We start from the raw sequence: 20,003 nt of genomic DNA on the forward strand, positions 1-20,003 counted from the left end.
AATTAGTTCCCCGACCAGGGATCGAACCCACACCCGCTGCAGTGGAAGCGTGGAGTCTTAGCCACTGGACCAAGAGGGAAGTCCCCAGTTTTCACAAATATCAATTTTAAGCCAAACTCTTGCCTCCCTTTTCAGAAATAAAAATTTTAGTAAATCAATGTATTAAAGTTCAAAGCTACCTCTTTTTTCTGAGACTATCAAATCCTTCTGTTTTAACCACTTTAATATTTAAATCAAGTATAAAATGTTGGTAGACATATTCATGACTCCTTATATCACAGAACTGGTTTTCTTTTTTATTTTCAATTATTTGTAACAAACACTATGGAACCCAGCACTTTGAATTAAAATGTTAATATTTTTCCATATTTTCCATGTTTTCTTCAGATATTCTTTAAGAGACAAAACATCACAAGCATTTAAATCCTCTTTGTGCCCACTCCCACCTTTCACACCCCAAATTTTAGTGCTTTTTCCAGCTTTGATAAGACGAAATCTTCACTGTATCCAGACAGCTCTGGCTTGATGCCAGGATCTTTACCTGCTCTTTTGCTTTCTTAGGTAGACGTTGGAGGTCAAGCCAGACAAGGGCAGTTAGGACAAATCTGTATACGGTTGCTGTTTACTCCTTATTGTGAAAGATGATCATAACTTAGCTTTAAACCTGAAGTCTTGATTAGCCGTGTGAGCTGATTTGGCCCACTCGGTGGGATGTATCGTTTGTGGGGAGTAGCTTTGACATTAGCTGAGGGATGTGAATGTCCCTTGGTACCCTTAGTGATGGGTAACCTCAGTGCACAAAATAAAGGACAGCTTTAGTGTCCTGTGAGGGGCGGGGAACTATTAGCAGCCCCTGTAGTTTTTTTATGTGTGACCTTGACCCTTGACTCCTGGTTCCTTCTGTGACACTAATGGGTAACCTGGCATTCCAAGAGAAAGGGGCTCTTGCACTGCCATCACGTAGAGCACGGTCAGCAGGCATTACGCCTAGATACATCTCATTCTTCTCTGGAACCCCCAGTGAAGGAGCCAGGAGGTTCAGGCAGTGAAAGAGGACAGGCAGCAGGCACAGCAGCAGGGAGGGGGACGGATCCTGGTATACTCCTCAGCTCATCCCAGGCCAGACTCGGCCCCTGCCACTTTTCATCCAGAGGAAGCCCTGTGGAAATGGGAGTGTTTTTCACATGGCTCTGGTAAATCCAGGAGTGTCTTCTAGCATCAGTGTTAAAATAAAAACCTAGAACTAATGTCTATATTTTCACCCTCTTTTTTTTTTCCTTCTCCTCAATAGGATTCAAGCAAAACTCCCTGGAATTGCAAAGAAAAAGGCAGAATAAGTACATGGAAACCAGAAATGCAACAGTTACTAAAACACCATTTAATAGTTATAATGTTGTTACTTGTACTATGAAGGAACCGTGCTCAGTGTCAGCTTGAGCCTGCATTCCAAGCTTTTTTTTTTTTAATTTGGTGTTTTCTCCCCTCCTTTCCCTTTACCCTCAGTATCAAGCACAAGCATTGTTGGACTTAAGAAAGAACTGATATCTTAGAACCCAAAAGAATAAAGAAAGAATCAAATTAATAGGATAATGATGGTGGAGCTTTACCTGTAGCTAGAAAGGAGGGGAAAGATTGGAGGTAAAGGAGAAAATGGAAAATAAAACACATCTCTTGGGTTCTTCTATTCAAATTTCAAGGACTAGTCAGTCTTACATAGCTTTCCATCATAGTTTTGCCCTTATTTTTAAGTTAAGAAATAATGATTAACTTATAAAGAAATTATCTGGGGACAAGAATGGGATTCTTTCCCTCTTTGTTGTTGTTGTTTTGTTTTGTTTTTTGCCGCCCTGTGATCCCATCTTCCTGCCCCACAATGTGAGCAGCTACCCCTAATATTCTTCTTCTTCATTTAACGATATAACTTTCAACTCTATGAATAACTTATAGTTGATAGTGATAGTTCCTGATTCTCAGAATGCCATCCGATAACCAAGAATGAAGATGGAAAGTAGGATGAGGAGGAGGGCACAGGGGTGCTGCTGCGACTCCCGCTCCCCCTTAGGAGAGGAAAGGCTCCGCCATGTGGGACGGTGGGGTCTGTGTCATTTCTTTCGGACACCAGTTCTGAGCTTTAGTTTGAGAGCTTATTCCTGAATGGGCTTTCCTCCCTCTTTCCTACCCTCAAGTTTAATAAATACGGTTGTACTTTTCTTATTATAAAATAAATGTCTGTAACTGCTGTACACTGCTGTAAACTTGTTAGAGAAAAAAATTAATCTGCATGTGGGCTCCTCAGTTATTGGGTTATTGTAATCCTGTCTCAGTCCATGGTGGGGAGACATTCTCAAGAGGTGAACTACAGAAACACAAAGGCCTTTTTTCTCTTTTATCTTTTCCTCCTGCACATGGTACATCTTTAACCTGTGCTCATCGTTTTCCCCTAAGGACCAAAGCTGAGCTGGCTTGAGAGGAGATTGTGTCTGTGGTTAAGAGGTCACAGATTAGTGTAAGGAAGTGCATTTTGTGATTCATAGGGAGTTTTAACTTGGAGGCTAGCTTATTGGGTGTGTGTTGTTTGAGGGTTCCTTTCATTTTCAGGCACATAAAATGTCTTGGCATCTCTACTGTGGTACAGGGTACCTTTTGAGAGTGTTTTCCAAGAAGCTTTAGGTAAGGGTGATCGGGCAGGGCCAGATTGTGTTGACAGGCTCCGTGCACAATTAAAAGACAACAAAACAGTTCACGTTGACATCAGATGGAGGGCGTTTGGGAATCTTTGATTCCCATTTGAGACTTATAAGTGTCTTACTCCCTTTCCAACATGAAAATTCAGTAAATTTGAAAGAAAATCATCTGTGAGTTCCTTCAGGTTGTAACTCATAGTCGTGATAATCCAGAGGGAATATGCACTGGAGATTTTAAAGGCTACAGTCTTTGACGGTCCCAAAGCAGTGCAGCTCTGTAGAAGGTAGTGTAAGGAAGTTTTCCTTCTACTTTGTTGAGGAAATTACTTAGGACTTTAGACGGGTAAAAGGTACCCTTGCCTTACTCCACTTGCTTATTTTCTTAGCCCCCTTTCCTTTTGAAATGTTTAACTGATTTCATGTCATAGTAGGGAATGCATTCTCCATCCCCATCCTTTGCCCTCCCAGGAAGTAAGTGTATTGATCATCTTTTGGGGCTTCCCCTCCAAAGGACCTTTTTCTGCACTGGAAGCCTCCACACCTAGCTCTTTGTTTTATTAGTGCTGTGTTTAGATTAATTTGGACAGATCTTTGTGCCACACAAGAATTTTTTGTTTTTTTAAGAAAAATCTATAGGTGAAAAATTACTAACGAAACCGTGTGTGCGTGTATGTGCGTGCAACGTAAAAGTACAGTAGCGCCTAAGGAGCTTGAATCTTGGTTCCTGTAAAACTGCAAATTGATGTGGTATTAATAAAAATAATAATAATAAAAAAGAACACAGTGACTGTGGTGTCATTCTGCTAACTTTATTCTTTATACACAGTTTGGGTAAAGTAAGAACCAAACAAGGCTTCCACTGGCCCCCATTCCCACTCCACTTTTGAGGCATTAAAAAGCGACTAATAGTTGATACTGGTAATGATTTCCAAGACTGTAGAATTTCCATAGTAGAGCAAAACTGTGCACTTGGTTTCTGAAAGAAAATAAGAGACCCTCTAAGAGATGACCTTAGGAGAAAGATGATGAGTGGAAGGGGGCCAGAGGGGTCTGTTGTCCCAGTTTACACCAACCTAGGAAGGTTCCCCCACCTGCAACATGAAGCAGCCTATAACTCAGTCACAATGTACTTAAAATGAGAGTCAATCACCATGGCAAATGGAAACTTTTCCATCAGGTTTTTGCTGAAAGAACTTGTCTCGGATTAGCTCTTTCCCCAAACTAAGGCTGCCATGACCCTTAAGCTGGATTTGAAAAGTTTATTCAACATACCTCTTAGAAAACTTAGGCTGAAATTTTTAAAAAATAACTGATGCAAACAACTTCACAAATACGCATACAAATGTTCAAATAATATCACTAACATGGTATATAAATATGTATTCAGAGTAACATTTACATATTGGCCATAATAGCAAGCATACCATTAACAAAAAAATTCATGAAGAAACTTCACCTGTTCATATCAGACTCCCAAGGCAAGGAGGAGGCACCTAGAGATGGGGACCACCTAATCTCCTAACTCATGAGGCTATAGCTGCAAAGTAGTAACCACTGCCGTGGCACTTTCTAGATCATTGGTGCTCAGAACTTCAGCATGCCTCATGATCACTGGAGGGCTTTTCAGAACGGACTGCTGGGCTCCACCCCCGTTTCTGATCTACAAGGTGGGGCCCAAGGATTTGCCTTTCTACTAAGTTCCTAATGGGATGATGCTGTTCTGGTGGCCACTTCTGAGAACCAGTGGAGTGCTTGGGGCTGCTGCTTACTAAAGACATCTGCTCCTGCCCTCCTAAGTCCTCTCCCTATCAAGGGGAAAAACCATTCCCACCCTGCTCTCTGCCCTGGCTTACCTGAACTTCGGCAGAGGGCTTGGATGACTATAATAACTGCCCCAGTTTGCCTACTGTTTTTGAACAGGCAGAGTAGCAAAAGTGGCACAACACTCCTGGATCTGAAAACAACGTGCATGAAGGAAAATAAAAGAATGGCAGTGTCCAACCTGATGCCATCCATAATCCCTGTTCTGAAGCTTTTAATACTGTCTCAAAAAACCTGGAGGTTCAGACACTCTAGGAATTCACTTTTCAGTCAACTGACAGCCCATGCAGTTATTTCCTGAACCCCTGGTGGCATCAACAACACAACACCAGAGCCTTGCCCAGTAGAGAGGCCTTGGGCCGGGCGGCAGTCAGCCCTGCTTCGGGAGTTCTGACGGAGAAGGCTGCTGCTGGTGCCCTCCAGCTGAAGCCAGTGGTGGCAAGGCTGCCCTATAGGATGCGCATTCGTTACAAGCAAGTGTGCTGTTCTTTGCCAACCCCGGGAGGCCACAACTGCGCTGCGGGCTTGCAGCACCCAGCACAGGTCATCCTTCGGCAGGCCTAATGGCAAAAGAAATTTTAACTCACCAGAGATTGGGAGGCCGTGTAGTGCAAAGAACACTGAATTGGGAGTTGAGATTTTTATGCTAGTCCTAGTACTATTCCTACCTGGTGTGTGTGTGTGATAATTTCAGTTTCCGGGCTTCATTTTACCTATCTGTGAAAGGGGTGGGGGCAGGTACGAGATCTCCAAGGTCCTTCCAACTCAGACAATCTTGAATTATATAAAAATGCTATAAAATCCGTGGTATAAAATTCAATTCCCAATCAGGAAGAGTCAAGGGGACTGGGCCTGAGGCACTTGAACCTTGGGCTCTGGCCTGGGGGCACTGGGATGAGAGGAAGGGCTTCTTTGCTGTCTGCTTTCCCACCCACAGAGGCAGCTCCTGGCCCCAAGTGCCCGGGCCCCTTCCCCTCCAGACCCAGCCCTGAAGTCCCAACCCGCTGACCTCCCCACTCTCAGGCTTTAAGACCAAAGGAACTGGCCTATGTGAAGAGCGGACAGTGGGTGCCAGAGACTCCGAGGAGGGGCCCCGGTGAGGCACACATTAGTCTATGATGTTTGGGGTCCTCCCATCCGCGCCTCCTCGCACCTCCTCCCTTTAGGTCCTTCCTCCACCACCTCACAGCTTATCTCTGATACACGCATAATAAATAAGACATTTGCACATAAGGGTGACGGACAGCTCTCTTCCCGCCCCTCCCCCTCTCATATAAAAGCATTAAATACAGTTTCAAAATAAAATACAAAGAGCAAAAAGGGCCTGATCTCGGGGCCACCTGTTCTCCACAGGAGAATGAATCTACACATCCCTCTCGGACCTGCCTGGGAGATCGTGGGGCCCACTCCCGGCCCCTCAGGACCTGGCGCTGCTGCGGGGAAGAGAAACGAAGGCCGAGGCCCGGCCCCAGGCCCTGGGGGCTGAGAACGGGTGGCGCGTCCACCGCGTACAAAAGGGGACAGGAACAGAACGCCAACTGCCGGGACCTCCAGTGCCCCGGGCTCGGACTGACGGGCGCTGAAGCAGGAGCGCCTGACTGAGCTCAGGGTAAACGGAGGCCTTCAGAGCAAGAGAGGAGCAAAGGAAAAAAGTGCTAATCCCTTTACAAGATCTCGGTGCGGGCGGCCGTGGTAGGGGCCGGGGAGGCGGGTGGGGCGGTCCTCGGAGAGCCCGCCCCGGAGGCAGGCACAGCAAGCGGGGCCCGGCCCAGCTCCGCCCCCGCCCCGGGCCACCGCCCCGCCCGACCACCCGCGGTACTACGCGCCTTCACCGCGGGCTGGCGGGCTGGCGGGCTGGCTCCCCAGCCCCGTGGCCTCTCCTCCCGAGGAAGGCCCTCGTCCGCAGTCCAGGCCCCGGAGCGGTAGAGAAAGCCAGTAACGACTGGGCAGCAGCCGCCCCGACCCGGGAGCCGTGCCTGCCGACGTACAGCTCTGAGAACTGGACCCCCGGCCGTGAAAAGGGGTCGGTGCGTCCTTTCTGCCTCCCCCACCTACTTGGGGCCCTAATACTGACTGTCGGTGCCCCCGTCCCGGCCTGGCACAGGATCGCCTCGCGGGTGCGGCCGCGGCCCGGAAGCTCTCCGTGCAAACGCTGTGGCTTCTCAGGAACGTGAGGCCCTGAGCGGCGAGGGCCTGGGCTCCGGGTCCGAGAAGAGAGCGCGATTCCTGCGGCGCCCCGACTAGCCTGGGGAACTCTCTGGAACCGAGCGCAAGCCGGAGACCCCCACCCAATCCCGAATCTCCGCCCGGCCCGGCCAGCGGGGGGCAGCGGCAGCGGCCAGGGCCGCGGGAAGCTGGGGCTCCCAGCCGGACAGCCAGCCGGGCACGGCCCCTCGAGTGCGAGTCCTCTACGCCCGACACACGGCGCCCGCCTTGAGGTCCGCGCCGCCGTCGCGCGGTGCCGGGGCGGGCGGTCCAAAGCCCTCGTGGCCGTAGCAGCGTAGTGCCGCCTCCTCGTAGGCCTCCAGGATGGTCTGGCGCTCCTCGGGCGTGAAGTCCATGGAGAAGGGGTGCACCTGCAGAATGTGCCGCTTGATGGTGCTGACCTTGAGCGTGGCCAGCGCGCCCCCGCACACCATGCACACCAGGCCGCGCCGGCTGCCGTCGTAGTCCATCAGGTACTCGCCCCGCCAGCGCGGCTGGTAGTTCCGCCTCTGCTCTCGGCTGCGCGGCGGCGGCGGCGGGGGAGGCGGCGGCGGCAGGGGTGGGAAAGCGAGTCCCCCGGGCTCTGGGCCGTCCTCATCGTCCTCCTCTTCCTCGGCGGGCCGCTCCGACGGTTCTCCAGGGGAAAGTGGAACGTCGCCTAGGACGGAACAAAGGACCGCATTGGAGCGTCTGGGCTTCGTAACCCCCACTTTGCCCTGTCCCACCCTCCCCTCTCCCCTTCGACCTTCCACTCTCCCCACCCCCTTTCTGCCCTGGCCCCTCTCCCTCTCCACCTGCTCTGGCCCTCCGCCAGCTCACCCCACCACTCCTCCTCCTCCTCTGGCTCCTCCTCCTCTTCCCCTCCCCCCTCCTCGGAGGCTGCGGCTGTGCTGGGGGCGGCAGGGTCCCTGGGGGACTCGGGGCAGGGCAGCCCCAAGGCCAGAAGGTGGGCGGCCTTCTCGCTCCACTCCTGGGCGATGAGGGCCCTGACTGGCCCGCTGAGGCGCGTGGAGCCCGGGTGGCGCTGGCGGATGTGCCGCTTGATGGTGCTCATCTTGAGCGAGGCCAGCGCGCCCCCGCACACCATGCACACCAGGCCGCGCCGGCCGCCGTCCAACTCCATGAGGTACTCCAGCCGCCAGCGCTCCTGGTAGTGGCGGCGGTGGTCGCGGCCCCGCGGAGACCGGCCCGGGATCCCCACCCTCTCGCCCTCCTCCAGCTCCTCCTCCTCTGCCGGCCCGGGCCTCTCAGGGACCCAGCCAGCCTCTTCCTTTACGTCTGGGGGGCTGAGATCCTGAGAGGAGGGGGCTCCAGCAGCGGGGGCCGAGTCCCGGCTCTTTCTGGTCAGGTCCTGGGGGACGAGGTCATCGTCTGTTGGGGAAGGGGTGAGGGAGAGGGGCTCAGCCTGCTGGCTGGGTTGCCCTTACCCACACAGACAGGGTCCCTTGCTCCACACCCCAGCCCTAAGCTAGAGGGCCCAACCAGAGAGAGAGGGAGAGGGAGTGTGTGTGTGTGCGTGTGTGTAGGGGAGGAATGACTCCTCCCGTGTGTGTGTGTGTGTGTGTGTGTGTGTGTGTGTGGGTGTAGGTGTGTGTGTGTGTAGGTGTGTGTGTGTGTAGGTGTGGGTGGGTGTGGGTGTGTGTAGGGGGGGAATGAGTCCTCCCGGGTGTGTGTGTGTATAGGGGAGGAATGAGTCCTCCCGGGTGTGTGTGCATCTGTGTGCGTGTGTGTGTGTGTGTGTAGGGGGGGATGAGTCCCTCCCGGTTCTGGCCACAGACCTCACTTTGCAGCCCTTATATGATGGGGTCCTGGCCCTGGGATGGGCCTCGCACCTGGTGGGGACTGGGTGAGCTCAGACAGTGCCTCGGGCTGGCCACCCCAGGCTTGCAGCAGGGCGCTGCGCTGGGGGCCGCTGAGCCCCAGGGAGCTGGGGTGCACCTCCAGCACGTGGGCACGGATGTCATCCAGGTGCAAGCTGGGTAGTGCCCGGCCACAGGCCATGCACACCAGCCGGTTCCCCCGCGGGTCATAGTCCATGAGACACTCTGCCCGGAACCAGTTCTGCAGGGACTCCTTCAGCCTCCGCTCCAGGCGCCGGGCACCCAGCCCCCTGCTGCCCCCAGCCCTCCGGGAGGCAGACAGGCGCCGACGCCGAGCCCGGGGTGCCCCTGGGCCCCCTCGCCGCTGGCGCCGGCCGCCCCCACCAGCTGGGGCTTTGCCTGAAAGGGTTGGAGGAAGGGAAGGAACTGAGATGCTGGCCCTCCCGGGGAGCCCCCACCACCACAGCCAGGTCCTCCATCCATAAGGCTCTCCCTCACTCTGACTCTGAGCCCTCTGCCTAAGCTTCCCCCGGCCCTTCCTCTCCCCTCAGGTCTTCACTCCTCCATCCCCTAATCCTCCTGAACACAAACCCTCAGCCCACCTGACTCCGCCCCCAGACCCACATTCTAGCCCCTTCCCTAGACTTCACTGTCAGTCATACCTTTCCAGTGCCCTCTGCTCCCAGACCTTCCCCGGCCTCTCTCCCCAGCCTCCACTCCCTGGATCCTTCTAAAACCACAGAGTGGTTAGTGGTTAGACCCCTAATCCCACTGTCTCTCCCGCACTACTGTCCAATAGACAGACCTCACCCCAAAAAGGAGCAAAAACTTGCTCCAGAAAACCAGCTAGTTGGCTAAGAAGCCCAGGCTGTCCCCACCCGGCCCCGTCCACTACCCACGCCCTTGCTTCCCCATGTCCTACGTTACCTGGGCCCTTGGGAGGGCAAGCCTGGAGGCCAGCCCCTTCCTCCTCCTCTTCCTCCTCCTCCTCCTCCTCCTCCTCAGCCCCCTGGGCCCCTGGGCCCTCAGCCTCTCCACAGGCCCCCAGCCCCAGGTGGGCATCCCAGCTGTTGCTGATGACTTCCTTCTCCCGGGGACTCCAGTGCAGGGAGTAGGGGTGCTTTTGGCGGATGTGTCGCTTGATGGTGCTGAGCTTGAGAGTGGCCAGGGAGCTGCCGCACACCATGCACACCATGCCGTGACGGGCAGGGTTGAAGTCCATCAGGTACTCCAGCCGCCAGTGGTCGTGGTAGTAGCGCCGGTGGTCACGGCCAGGGATGCGGCTCTTTCCAGGCCTCGAGGCCCGGGCCTCACAGTGGTCTGAGTATTTCCTGCCTGAGGATGCTGGTCCCCTAGCCCTGGAGGAGGGCAGGGGGGCACTCCCCCAGCTCCCCAAGGCACCCCCTTCCAGCTGAAGATCTTGCCCTGAAGAGGGGGAAAGGGAGACAGTTTTTCAATCCCCGATTTCCAGGGAAAGAACCTAGGGCTTCGATTTTGCAAGAGAAGGGAGGTGGGAGAGAGGTCATTCAGGGGCAGGAAAGGGATGGCAACAGCAATAAAAGGGAAGTGGGAGAGCAGGGCGTCAAAACATTGGTCCTTTACAGAGAGCAAGACCCCTTTAAGAGAGGCTCAAGAACAAAAGAATGCAGGGCACAGCTCTGACTTTAAAAAATAAGGTGAAGGCCGAAGGCCAAGGAGGCAGCAGGCTGTGCAAGGCCCCCTTTTTGGATGAGAGCTGTAGGGGTACAGCCAGGAGAGCAGCATGCCGGGGCAGTTACAGCCGCAGCGGGGTGAGAAGAACAAAGGGGGCATCTGTCTGCGTCCAGGGCTGCACGCAGGACCCACTGCCCAAGGCCCCAGCCAGGAAGGCCCCACCCAAAGATGATCATCTCCCTTTTTCCAATAATGCCTCAAATACACCCTCCTGAGAATCCCATTTTAAGGGGCACTAAGCATTGTCAGTTCCCCAAATTTAGAGACCCACAGGAGGGATCCCCGTGACAAAGCTGTCAGCACCTCCAGAGAAAGGAGTTTTTAGGACTCTGACTTTCCTAGAGTCTGGGAGAGCCGATGACTGAAAGGGGATGACGACGGCAGGAGGGCCACCAGAGTGGCTACTGAAGACTCTGCAGCAGGGAGTGGCCACCACCCACTGGAGTCCATTAAGTCCTTCTGGGGATTTATTTTTTGCTCTGGCCGGGAGCCGGCCACTGCCCAGCAATCAGAGGGCAGTCAGTGGAGAGGCCACCAACCCAGTGGTGTTCCCTTTTGCCAAATAGAGACACTAAGCAGTCCCCCACTTTGCCTACACTTTGGACCTTATTTTATTTAGAAAAGGGTCTCCTGGACAAATAGGCTGGATAGACAGGTGTGATCATTCTCCCAGTGGAGAATCCCCCGGTCTGGGAAACAAAAGGCAGGATCAGAGAGGGCTCCTGTCATCACTGTGTTTTTGTTTGGTTTTGGTGTAAGTAGATCCAAAGAAAAAGAAAACACTAGTTTCAGAGTCAGAAACCTGGGTTCGACTCCTGGCTTCACTGGTAACTTGCTCTGTGACCTGTGACAGGTCATGTCCGCTCTCTGGGCCTAAGCGTCTTTGTCTGCAAAGGCACTGGATAGCTAGCTGGTCTCTGAGCATCCTTCCAGCGCTGGATGTTAGTCTAAGGTGGACTGGCGCTTTAAGAGCCGAAAAAAGGGGAGGAGCTGGGATTCTTTAAAAACAAAAGGGGATGGGGAATTTCTGGGAGGGGAGCTCGGGGATTAGGGCTGAGTCTCCTTAGCCTGGACAGTCTTCAGGGTCTTAAGGCTTTGACCATGAAGCAGAGGGATGAAGAAAAACAGTCTCCTCTGAGAGCAAACGAAGAGGACTGGCTGGTCCCCCTATAGCTGACAAATTGTGGCAAAATTTCTGAAAAGAAGGGAGGGGGTAACGCGCGGACTGGAGGGGGTGTATGCCTTTGTGGGCGAGCCCATCCCTTTAAGGACTGCCCGCCGTGGGGAAGGTACTGGTAGGTCCCCAAGAGGCGCAAGCCGTGCTCTTTCCCAGGGAGAACGTAGGGAAAAAGAAAAAGGGTTCCTTTCTCTAGGCAAGGCCACAGAGGAGAGGACAGCCCAACTTAAAGCAGCGGAGTCCCCAGCACAGTTCCTCTGGTGGGAAGCCCGGAAAGGGACCCAAGGTCTGGGCAGACTTTTAAGAGACAGCCGGATAAGGGAGACCACCTGGGAGTCTGAAAGAGAAAGGGGCGGGGGCCGCAAGTCCAAGAGCCTAGAGCGCGAGCCCCGCGGCGCCTGGCCAGGCCCTCTGGGGCCCCTCCAGCTTGGCCTCCAAGGCGGGGGCCGCGGGGCCCTTTAAGGGGGAGGGGATCCGCTCGAGCCCCGCGGGCCAACCCCGGGAGCTGGGCGGGGGGCTCCCCCGCTGGCCCTGCAGTCGCCATCCGCGCCCGCCAGGTGGCGCCCCCGGCCGCCCTGCCCGCGTCCCCCCCTTTGTTCGGCGGAGGAGAGGGGCCCGGAGCCCGGAGCCGCAGCCCTCCCCTCCCCCATGCCGGGGCCCCCGCCCGAGCCGCCGGCCCCAGCCAACTCTTACCGCCGTCGTCCTCCTCGGGCTCCGCGCCGCCGCTCGATCCGGCGGGCGGCAGCCGTCGGCCCCGTGCCGAGGCCGCTGCTGGCCCGGGGCCGCCCCTGCCGCCGCCGCTCCGGCTCCGGTGGTCCCCGCCAGGCTCCATGCGCTGCGCTGCGGAGCGGGGCCCCGGGGCGGCAGGGCGCGGGGCCGCGGGGCCGGCGGCGGCCCGCGCGCGGCGCTCGGTGCGCGGGGCCCCGGAGCGCGGGGCGCATGCACTGGGCGGCCGGCCGCACGGACGGCTGACTGCTAGCTCGGCGGCGCGGGCTGGACCGGGGTGGGGATTCCTGTCTGGGGCCCCTGGGGCTCCTTTAAGGGCTCCTGGGTAAATTTAAAGGGGCCGCGCGCTATTTCCTCCTGCCAGCTCGCGGGGGGCTGGGGGGAGAGGCATGAGGCGACCAGCCCGACCGAGGCTCTGCAGCCTTCGCCCGCCGCGGACGTTAGGAGCACGGACCTCGCCGTCCTCGCGGGCCCGCGCCGCCGCCTCCGGGGCTCGGGTCCCGGCTCCTGAAGGGTCACCGAGGCGGCCAGGGGCGCCGCGTCCGGTGCGACGCGCTTCCACCCAAGCTCGGCTCGCAGCCACTGCCCCCTCGGGGCACCTAAGCGCCCGGCTCCCCGCACCGGCGCTGGCAAGGGGGTCGCCCGGTGGGGAGGCCCCGGTCCCTGCCAGGGACTGCCTCCTCCCGCGCGAGCTAGGCGCGGGCCCCAGAGCGGACACGACTGGCAGGGGCCCCAGATGGCCGCGTCCCTGCAGAGAGGGTGGAGCCGCGGGGGCGGCCGCGCCCCCTCCCGCGGGAGCCGCCCGGGAGCGCTGGGAGCTCGGCCTTCAGCATTGGAGGGCGGACGGGCCAAGCTCCCCCGGAGCTGGCCGGGGCGGGGACCGCGGCCGCAGAGACTCAGGCCGAGGAGAGGGGGCGCGCAGTAGACCGCGGAGAGCGGGCTGCGCCGGGGCCCGACGCTGCCGGGCGGAGGTGGCCCCAGGATGGAAGCCGAGAGGGGGGGGGCGTGCGCCGCCGTGACTCAGGCTTCTGCCCCCGCAGGCCTGGGGGTGCGACACGAGGCCCTAGACGCGGTCCCGAACCCTCTGTCCCGCACGAGGAAGGGAAGAACGCTGTCCCCGGGCGGGGAGTCGGGCACCTGGGGACCCGCGCCACCACGGCTGGGAAGCTCTGGGGCGGACCCTGGTTGCGAGCCCCAGGATGCCTCGGAAGCCCCAGGTCCCAAGAAGCGGAGAGAAGGGACCTGGAGAAGCAGCTAGGGGCACGGCAGCCTGGAGTCCTTCCTCGAGGACCGGCTGGAGAAGCAGGTGCTTTCTGTGCCTGTGGTTGGTCGCCCACAACAAAGGCGATTCCTAGAGATCCAAATTACAGGGTGCGGGAGGCCATACAGGGTCTCATTATTTAGAGGTGGGTTTTATTCTCTTCTTCGGGGAGGTGCCCAGCAACCCGTTAAAGAAGTCACTCTTGACACATTCATTTGCTCACTCTACACCTATTGTGTGCCAGCATGCTCCCAGGCGCTGGCAGACAGCAGTGAGCAAGGTGTGCAAATCTGATACTGTTTCTGACTTAGCACCCACAGCTTATAAAAAGGAAACGATTCCAGTCCTTGGGGAGCCATAGGAAATATTAAATTACTTGGGACACAGGAAGCCTGCTTTCCTAAGTGTTCGTGAAGAGGGACCAGCAACTAAAATTTTTGAAGTGTCTAAAAGGTGTCTGTCCCATTGGAGATGTTGTCCCATCTCTTCCTCAGTCCCCATGATGGCCTGCGAGAGACATCACCCTGGGTAAACAGAGTCTCCGTCCTACAGCTCTGCTCTCTCCACTACTGGCCTTGCTGCACTCCACCCACTTGGGTGCCCACCAGGGGCCCTGGTGCTGATATGGTACCAGACGGGGCCATGAAATGGGGGATTCCCTTATTCATATGTCCTTCGCCTATGCCCGGCCAGGGACACAAAAGGAAAATAAGACACAGACCTGGCCTTCCCATGTTCCTAAGTATGTTTTTTAAACAATTACAAAGACAGCCCAAGTTCAGAGCTGGCCACTGAGAGACACTTTTGGTAAATGTCCTTCCGGTTCTTTTTCTCTGTGTATAAATAGGATAATTTTGCTTGTTACCAACAAAAAGGTATGGACACCACCTAGAGCCATTTTTAACAACCTCTGGCTCCTCTCCTTGCTCACGTCCTGCGTAGCTTCAGGACCCGCTCCAAGCTCCACAGGTCCAAGGCATCTTCCACTCACCAACCGATCCTCACAGCCACCCTACAAAGACGAAGCTTTGCTTTGCAGATGAAGAAATGGAGACTCAGAGTCAAGCATCTCACTCAAGTCCATTCATTCATTTACTTATCCACTTATTCAGAAAGCATTGACTGAGCCAGTCCTGAGTATGTAGCACTGAGCTAGGGATACAGAGGTTTAAAGATTACATAGCACAGCTCTGGGAGGTTCCATTCCTCACTTCCTAGGAACTCTCAGTCTACTGGGTGGACAATGGCAGTCAGGGTCACATTAAGACTTTTCATGGGTCCTAGGTACTTTTGCCTCCATGGGCATCTTCCTCTAAAAAAAAAGAAAAAGGAAAAAGGAAAGGAAAAATGATTTAATGGATTTTTATGGGCCCTACAATTTTTTTTTTCTGATGTGAGAAAAAATAACACACTTTCTTTGACCCTTAAGGTTCTTTTTTTCTTCTGATTTTTAAATAAGTTAAAATATTTTCATGAGCCCCTAAGATTATCAAGGGCTCTAGGCACTGTTCTCCCAGCGCCCAATGTCTAGCCAGCCGTGATTGCAATACAGGGTGACAAGTGCCAGGGGAGAGGCTACCCAACCAACTGGGGAAGACTTCTTAGGGAAGGTATGGCTTGAGCCAAGTCTTCAAAGGCCAGGAGGTATTGCCAGGATGAGAAATAGAAGCAGGGAAGCTCTGGGGTGAAGGAAGATTTCCGGTGGGAGAGGCAGAAAAGGAAATGGAAAGAGCAGGGACGAGAGACTCGGGTGCCTTGCTGAGAGTCCGCGTTTGTCCCGGAGGCCTGGGGAGTGCCTGGAGCCAGTGTGCAGGGCAGCCAGCAGGCAGCCCTGAGAACAGAAGGGAGGAGGGCGAGAAGAGAGAGAAAGACGGGACACAGTTGGAGCCGTCCACGCCAGCCACAGAAAGGCTGTAAGGCAGCAGCTACAGGGTGCATGGAGAGGAAGCCGAAGATTTGAGCAGGGTCCCAGCACATCGTGGTACCATCTTCATTGCACACAGAGACACTGGAGGGGGGTGTGAAGTGCCGCCTGTGCCCCCAGCTGAGCCAGGAGGACGGTGCCCCTCTTCTCACCCACAAGCTATTTGTTAGCCAAGCGTGTACCTGAAAGCTGCCTCCACCTACAGCGAGCATCTTTTCCTATTTCACTAGCACAGAGAAGCACCCCACCCTTTTTTAAATGAATGTGATTTTTAAAAATATTTATTGTATTATTTAGTGTAGCTGCGCTGGGTCTTAGTCGCGGCACGCGGGATCTTCGTTGTGGCATGAAGGATCCTTCGTGGCGGCATGCGGGATCTTTAGTTGTGGCATGTGGGCTTCTCAGTTGCAGCATGCGTGCGGGATCTAGTTCCCCGACCAGGATGGAACCTGAGCCCCCTGCATTGGGAGCGTGGAGTCTTACCCACTGGACCACCAGAGAAGTCCCCAGAGAGGGCCCTTTTAACTAATTTCTAACAAAGGCCCTGTAGATGCCAGCAGTGGTCCTAGATTGAGCTATATTAAGAGGGTAGAACCTACAGGACGTGGTGACTGATGGAATGTGATGGCAAGAGAAAAGCCTGGCTAACTCCCAGTATCTGCACTGGAAGGGCAGGGATAGAAAAAGAAAGACAGATTTGAGGGCGGAGACAGAATGAGGTCACAAGTGGAGACCTTGGAGCCTGTATGGAAGCCAGAACTCGTTTTTGCACCAGGCCACCTCCCCTCCATTCTCTGGCACAGATGCTTAGGCCACCGTGTGTGGTCCTCAGCCGGCAGCACCGCAGGCTCCGTAGGGTGGCTGGTCCCAGCCTGCTAGAGCCACAGTCTCTCGGGGCAGAATCGGAGTGTCTTTCCAGGGCCTCAGTGGCTCCTCTGGAGTCCAGTTGAAGGAAGGGCCTCCCTAGTGACTAGAAGGGGGTACTGTGAAGAGCGTTCCTAAAGGAAGTTTTTCAGGCCGTAAATAACATTCACCTCACTAGACCCAAATTTGCCACAAATTCTAGATTCTACTTTTCGAAATGTCTCAGGACTATAGAACAGGTTCAGAAAAGTAGGTTTTCGGTGTTCTCTAGAGGGCAGACCTAAACCCTTCCAAAGAACAAAAGTCAATGGGTCATATAGCCTATGAATGTCAAAGGGACCTTCCATGTAGACTGTGCATTAAACCATCCCTTGTAAAACTCCAAAGGAATTTCAAACCTAAAGATTATCTCCAGGTGTAAGGTAAACTTCAAACTTTATATGTGCGTGTTGAGGGGAGAGAGAGGGGAGGCCTTTCAACCCCAGGCACTCAAATTTGCAAATAAAACAGCCAATAATGTCTCTGTTTTTAGAGAAGAGAAAACTGGCAAAAGCTGTTTCCCAGTGTTAACTTAGTCGAGTGTTCATTGCAGGTGAAGAGGATGTGACATATCCCAAGAGGGAGAGTCACAGGTGAGAAAGGAAGTAACTTGTCCAAAACACAGCTAGTAACTGGTGAAAAGAAGACTTAAACTCCAGCCTCCCGGTCTCTAAAACCCTGACACTTAAAAACACTTTTTTTAATTATAAAATATTTCAAACATACAGAAAAAAATTATATAAGTACCTATGTACATATTCTCATACCTCCCAGCTTTAACAACTGTAAACATTTTGATGTATCTGCTACATAGCATTTTTAAGAAAGAAAATATCACAGAGACAGTTGAAGCTCCAAGACAAGCCTTCCTGCCCCATCTCCCTCCTCCCTCCACAAGTTCACCCTTCCTGAAGCTGCTGCTCATCCTTCCCATACAGGTTCCAGGACTTTCACTGCCCACGTATTCATAAACTGTATAAATCAATGACTTACATGTTTTTAAGCTTTAACTAAGTGGAATTACTCCATACTTATCATTCTGGAACTTTCAAAATTTCTTGCACTTACCCACACTACAAGTTTATTCTCAAACACATTCATTTATTCATTCATTCAACTCTTGTTTACTGAATGTTTGTTACGGATCTCACCACTGAGGTCGACTCAGAGATGAAAACCCTAGGTCTCACATTCTGATTTCTGATTCTGATTCTGGAGGAGCTGGTCCAATGAAACACTCTTTTATTTGTTTGTTTTTAAGTTTAAAAATTTTTTGTTTTTATACAGTGTTTAAAGGTTACTTTCCATGTATAGTTATTACAAAATAGTGGCTATGTTCCCTGTGTCATACAATACATCCTTGAGCCTGTCTTACACCCAATCGTTTGTACCTCCCACTCCCCCCACCCCCAGTGAAACATTCTTAATGCCCAGGCTGTATAACTATTTATTGGAGTGACGTGATCACTCAGAAAATACAGGGTGGCATTCGTATTCTTACCTGTTGGTGCCAAAGGAAGAATAACTCTAAGGACCATCTCAAGTAGCTTGAGTTCCCACTAGTGCAGAAAACCATAGATGCATCAAAAGGTCCTCAGAACCAGCCTCAGAAGCTGGCCTGCTGCTGGGTCCCCAGCTCCTCATTGTGGGGATGCCTTCAAGATGGTCTCAGTGTCCTACCCTCCTGATCTGGCATAAACATTTGAGGATTTTAGTCTTCCCTCTACTTCACCCCACTAAGGAGAGACAAGTCTCATAGTGGTCCAACTCCCTGACCCGGCCCTGAGCAGAAACAGGGAACAAGAAGTAACTGAGGGACTTCCCTGGTGGCACAGTGGTTAAGAATCCGCCTGCCAATGCAGGGGACACGGGTTCAAGCCCTGGTTGGGGAAGATCCCACATGCCGCGGAGCAACTAAGCCCGTGTGCCACAACTACTGAGCCTGAGCTCTAGAGCCCGCGAGCCACAACTACTGCAGCCCGCGTGCCTAGAGCCTGTGCCCCGCAACAAAGAGAAGCCCACACACTGCCACAAAAGAGTAGCCCCTGCTCGCCGCAACTAGAGAAAGCCCACGCGCAGCAACGAAGACCGAACGCAGCCAAAAACTAAATAAATTAATTAAAAAAAAATAAATAACTGACCAGCAAGGCCTTCATCCCTGTCCCTCTTTAAATGTGTCAAAACCAGACATGTGGGAAACTTCCCTGTTGGTCCAGTGGCTAAGAATACAGGGGATGCGGGTTCGATCCCTGGTCGGGGAACTAAGATCCCACATGCCGCGGGGCAACTAAGCCCGCCACAGCTACTGAGCCCACGTGCCACGACTAGAGAGAAGCCTGCGTGTTACAACGAAGAGCCCCCACACCACAATGAAAAGATCCCATGTGCTGCAACTAAGACCCGACGCAGCCAAAAATAAATAAATATTTGCTTTATAAAATGCTTGCTTCATAAAAAACAAACAACATCAGACATGTGGGATTTCTTTGTCCCTTTTCTATAACCTGTCATCCAACACAGAACATTCCGGTGGTTACTTAATGTTTCATTAATCCTGTCTCAGTATGAGTCAGCACACTTTTATTGGTAAATGATGGAAAACACAACTTAAATTGGTTCAGTATTTTTTTTAAGGTGGGGAGAGGGTGTATTTGTTCATGGGACTGAAAACTACAGAAGAGCTGTCTTCAGACATGACTTGACCCAAGGCTCAGTAGTGTCACCATGATCTTAGTGTCTCTCTGTCTCTCCCTCTCTTTGTTTTTATTTTTTTATTTTTTTAAAAACATTTATTTATTTATTTGGCTGCACCGGGTCTTAGCTGCGGCATGCGGGATCTTTAGTTGCAGCATGCAGGATCTTCGTTGCGGCATGCGGGTTCTTAGTTGCGGCATGTGGGATCTAGTTCCCTGACCAGGGACTGAACCCGGGTCCCCTGCATTGGGAGCACAGAGTCTTAACCACTGGACCACCAGGGAAGTCCCTCTCTCTTTGTTTTTACCCTGCTTCCCTGGTTCCCTTTCGGACAGGTCTTTCAAATGATGGCCCCTAGCAGTTCCAGACCTGTTACTTTGCCACTTCAAGGCCCTCAGAAAAGAAAGATCTTCCTTTCTCCAGCAATGTGAACAAAATCCCAGGTCTAACTCTCATTGGCCTGAATTGGATCACATGCTTAATCACATGTTTATCCCTCAACCCATCACTGAGGCCAAACACATGGGATGTGCCACCTCCCTGTACCTGGGGTCAGATGCCCTTTCCGGGAGGAGTCAGCATGTGGACTGAGAAGGGTGGATGCTATAAAGAAAAACCATATGAAGTTAACAAAAGAAGGGATGCTGAATGGCAGAAACAAGATGTCTAGTCACTCATGTTGAGAGTATATTGTCATTCCAGCTACTAACAAGATACTAGTAATACAGGGGCAAGGCACATTTTGGGGGCCATCTCTCCTATTCTGTCCATCACCATCCTGCAGGAGCTGGCTATCCTCTGGCTCTCTGCCCAGCTCACCCCTCCCCACCCAGAGTGGGAGCCCCCAGCAGCCATCTTTCCTCCATACATTCCAGCTTAAGGGCCTAGAGGTGACTGTCCAGTGGAAATGTCACCCTGACCCATGCAAAGCCAATCAGATCCTCTCTCCTGACACTTTTCGGGATTTCATAGACAGCTAGGTGATGTCTGAGGGTGGGTGACTGAAGCTGCATCTATCCTCTCCCACTATGCAGAGCAGAGTGAGGAGACCCAGACTGTGGAAAGGGGAAAAGAT

General features: G+C 53.5%; 2 protein-coding genes across 5 annotated transcripts in view; one reads left to right on the forward strand and one right to left on the reverse strand.

The window, feature by feature from the left end:
* RTN3 (reticulon 3) overlaps positions 1 to 3,435 on the forward strand; it is a 61,329-nt gene extending 57,894 nt beyond the window's left edge. The window contains exon 7 of one of the 3 annotated variants that reach the window (XM_027090004.1): positions 1,292 to 3,127. In XM_027090004.1, the coding sequence (XP_026945805.1) occupies positions 1,292 to 1,337 (46 nt within the window). In that variant the 3' untranslated portion in view covers positions 1,338 to 3,127. Of the gene's footprint in view, positions 1 to 1,291 lie in introns of all 3 variants that reach the window. The other 2 variants (XM_027090007.1, XM_027090005.1) reach the window with 2 other exon arrangements.
* Positions 3,436 to 3,553: 118 nt separating this feature from the next.
* On the reverse strand, positions 3,554 to 12,428 carry ZFTA (zinc finger translocation associated). 2 transcript variants are annotated; one of them, XR_003429389.1, is made up of 6 exons: positions 12,114 to 12,428; positions 9,458 to 9,955; positions 8,543 to 8,929; positions 7,530 to 8,081; positions 4,538 to 7,368; positions 3,554 to 3,660 (listed from the first exon to the last, which is right to left on the reverse strand). XR_003429389.1 is itself a non-coding variant. In XM_027089999.1 (5 exons), exons 1-5 carry the CDS (start codon positions 12,250 to 12,252, stop codon positions 6,914 to 6,916), a joined length of 2,031 nt encoding a protein of 676 aa, XP_026945800.1. In that variant the 5' UTR covers positions 12,253 to 12,428; the 3' UTR covers positions 3,554 to 6,913. The 2 variants fall into 2 exon arrangements, 1 of the variants encoding a protein (XP_026945800.1); XM_027089999.1 differs by having other exon boundaries at positions 3,554 to 7,368.
* Positions 12,429 to 20,003: the final 7,575 nt, after the last annotated feature.

The sequence above is a fragment of the Aethalodelphis obliquidens genome, unplaced genomic scaffold (genome assembly GCF_003676395.1).
Source record: "Aethalodelphis obliquidens isolate GAN/ISIS:26980383/991018 unplaced genomic scaffold, ASM367639v1 scaffold69, whole genome shotgun sequence".
Classification (NCBI taxonomy): Eukaryota; Metazoa; Chordata; class Mammalia; order Artiodactyla; family Delphinidae; genus Aethalodelphis; species Aethalodelphis obliquidens.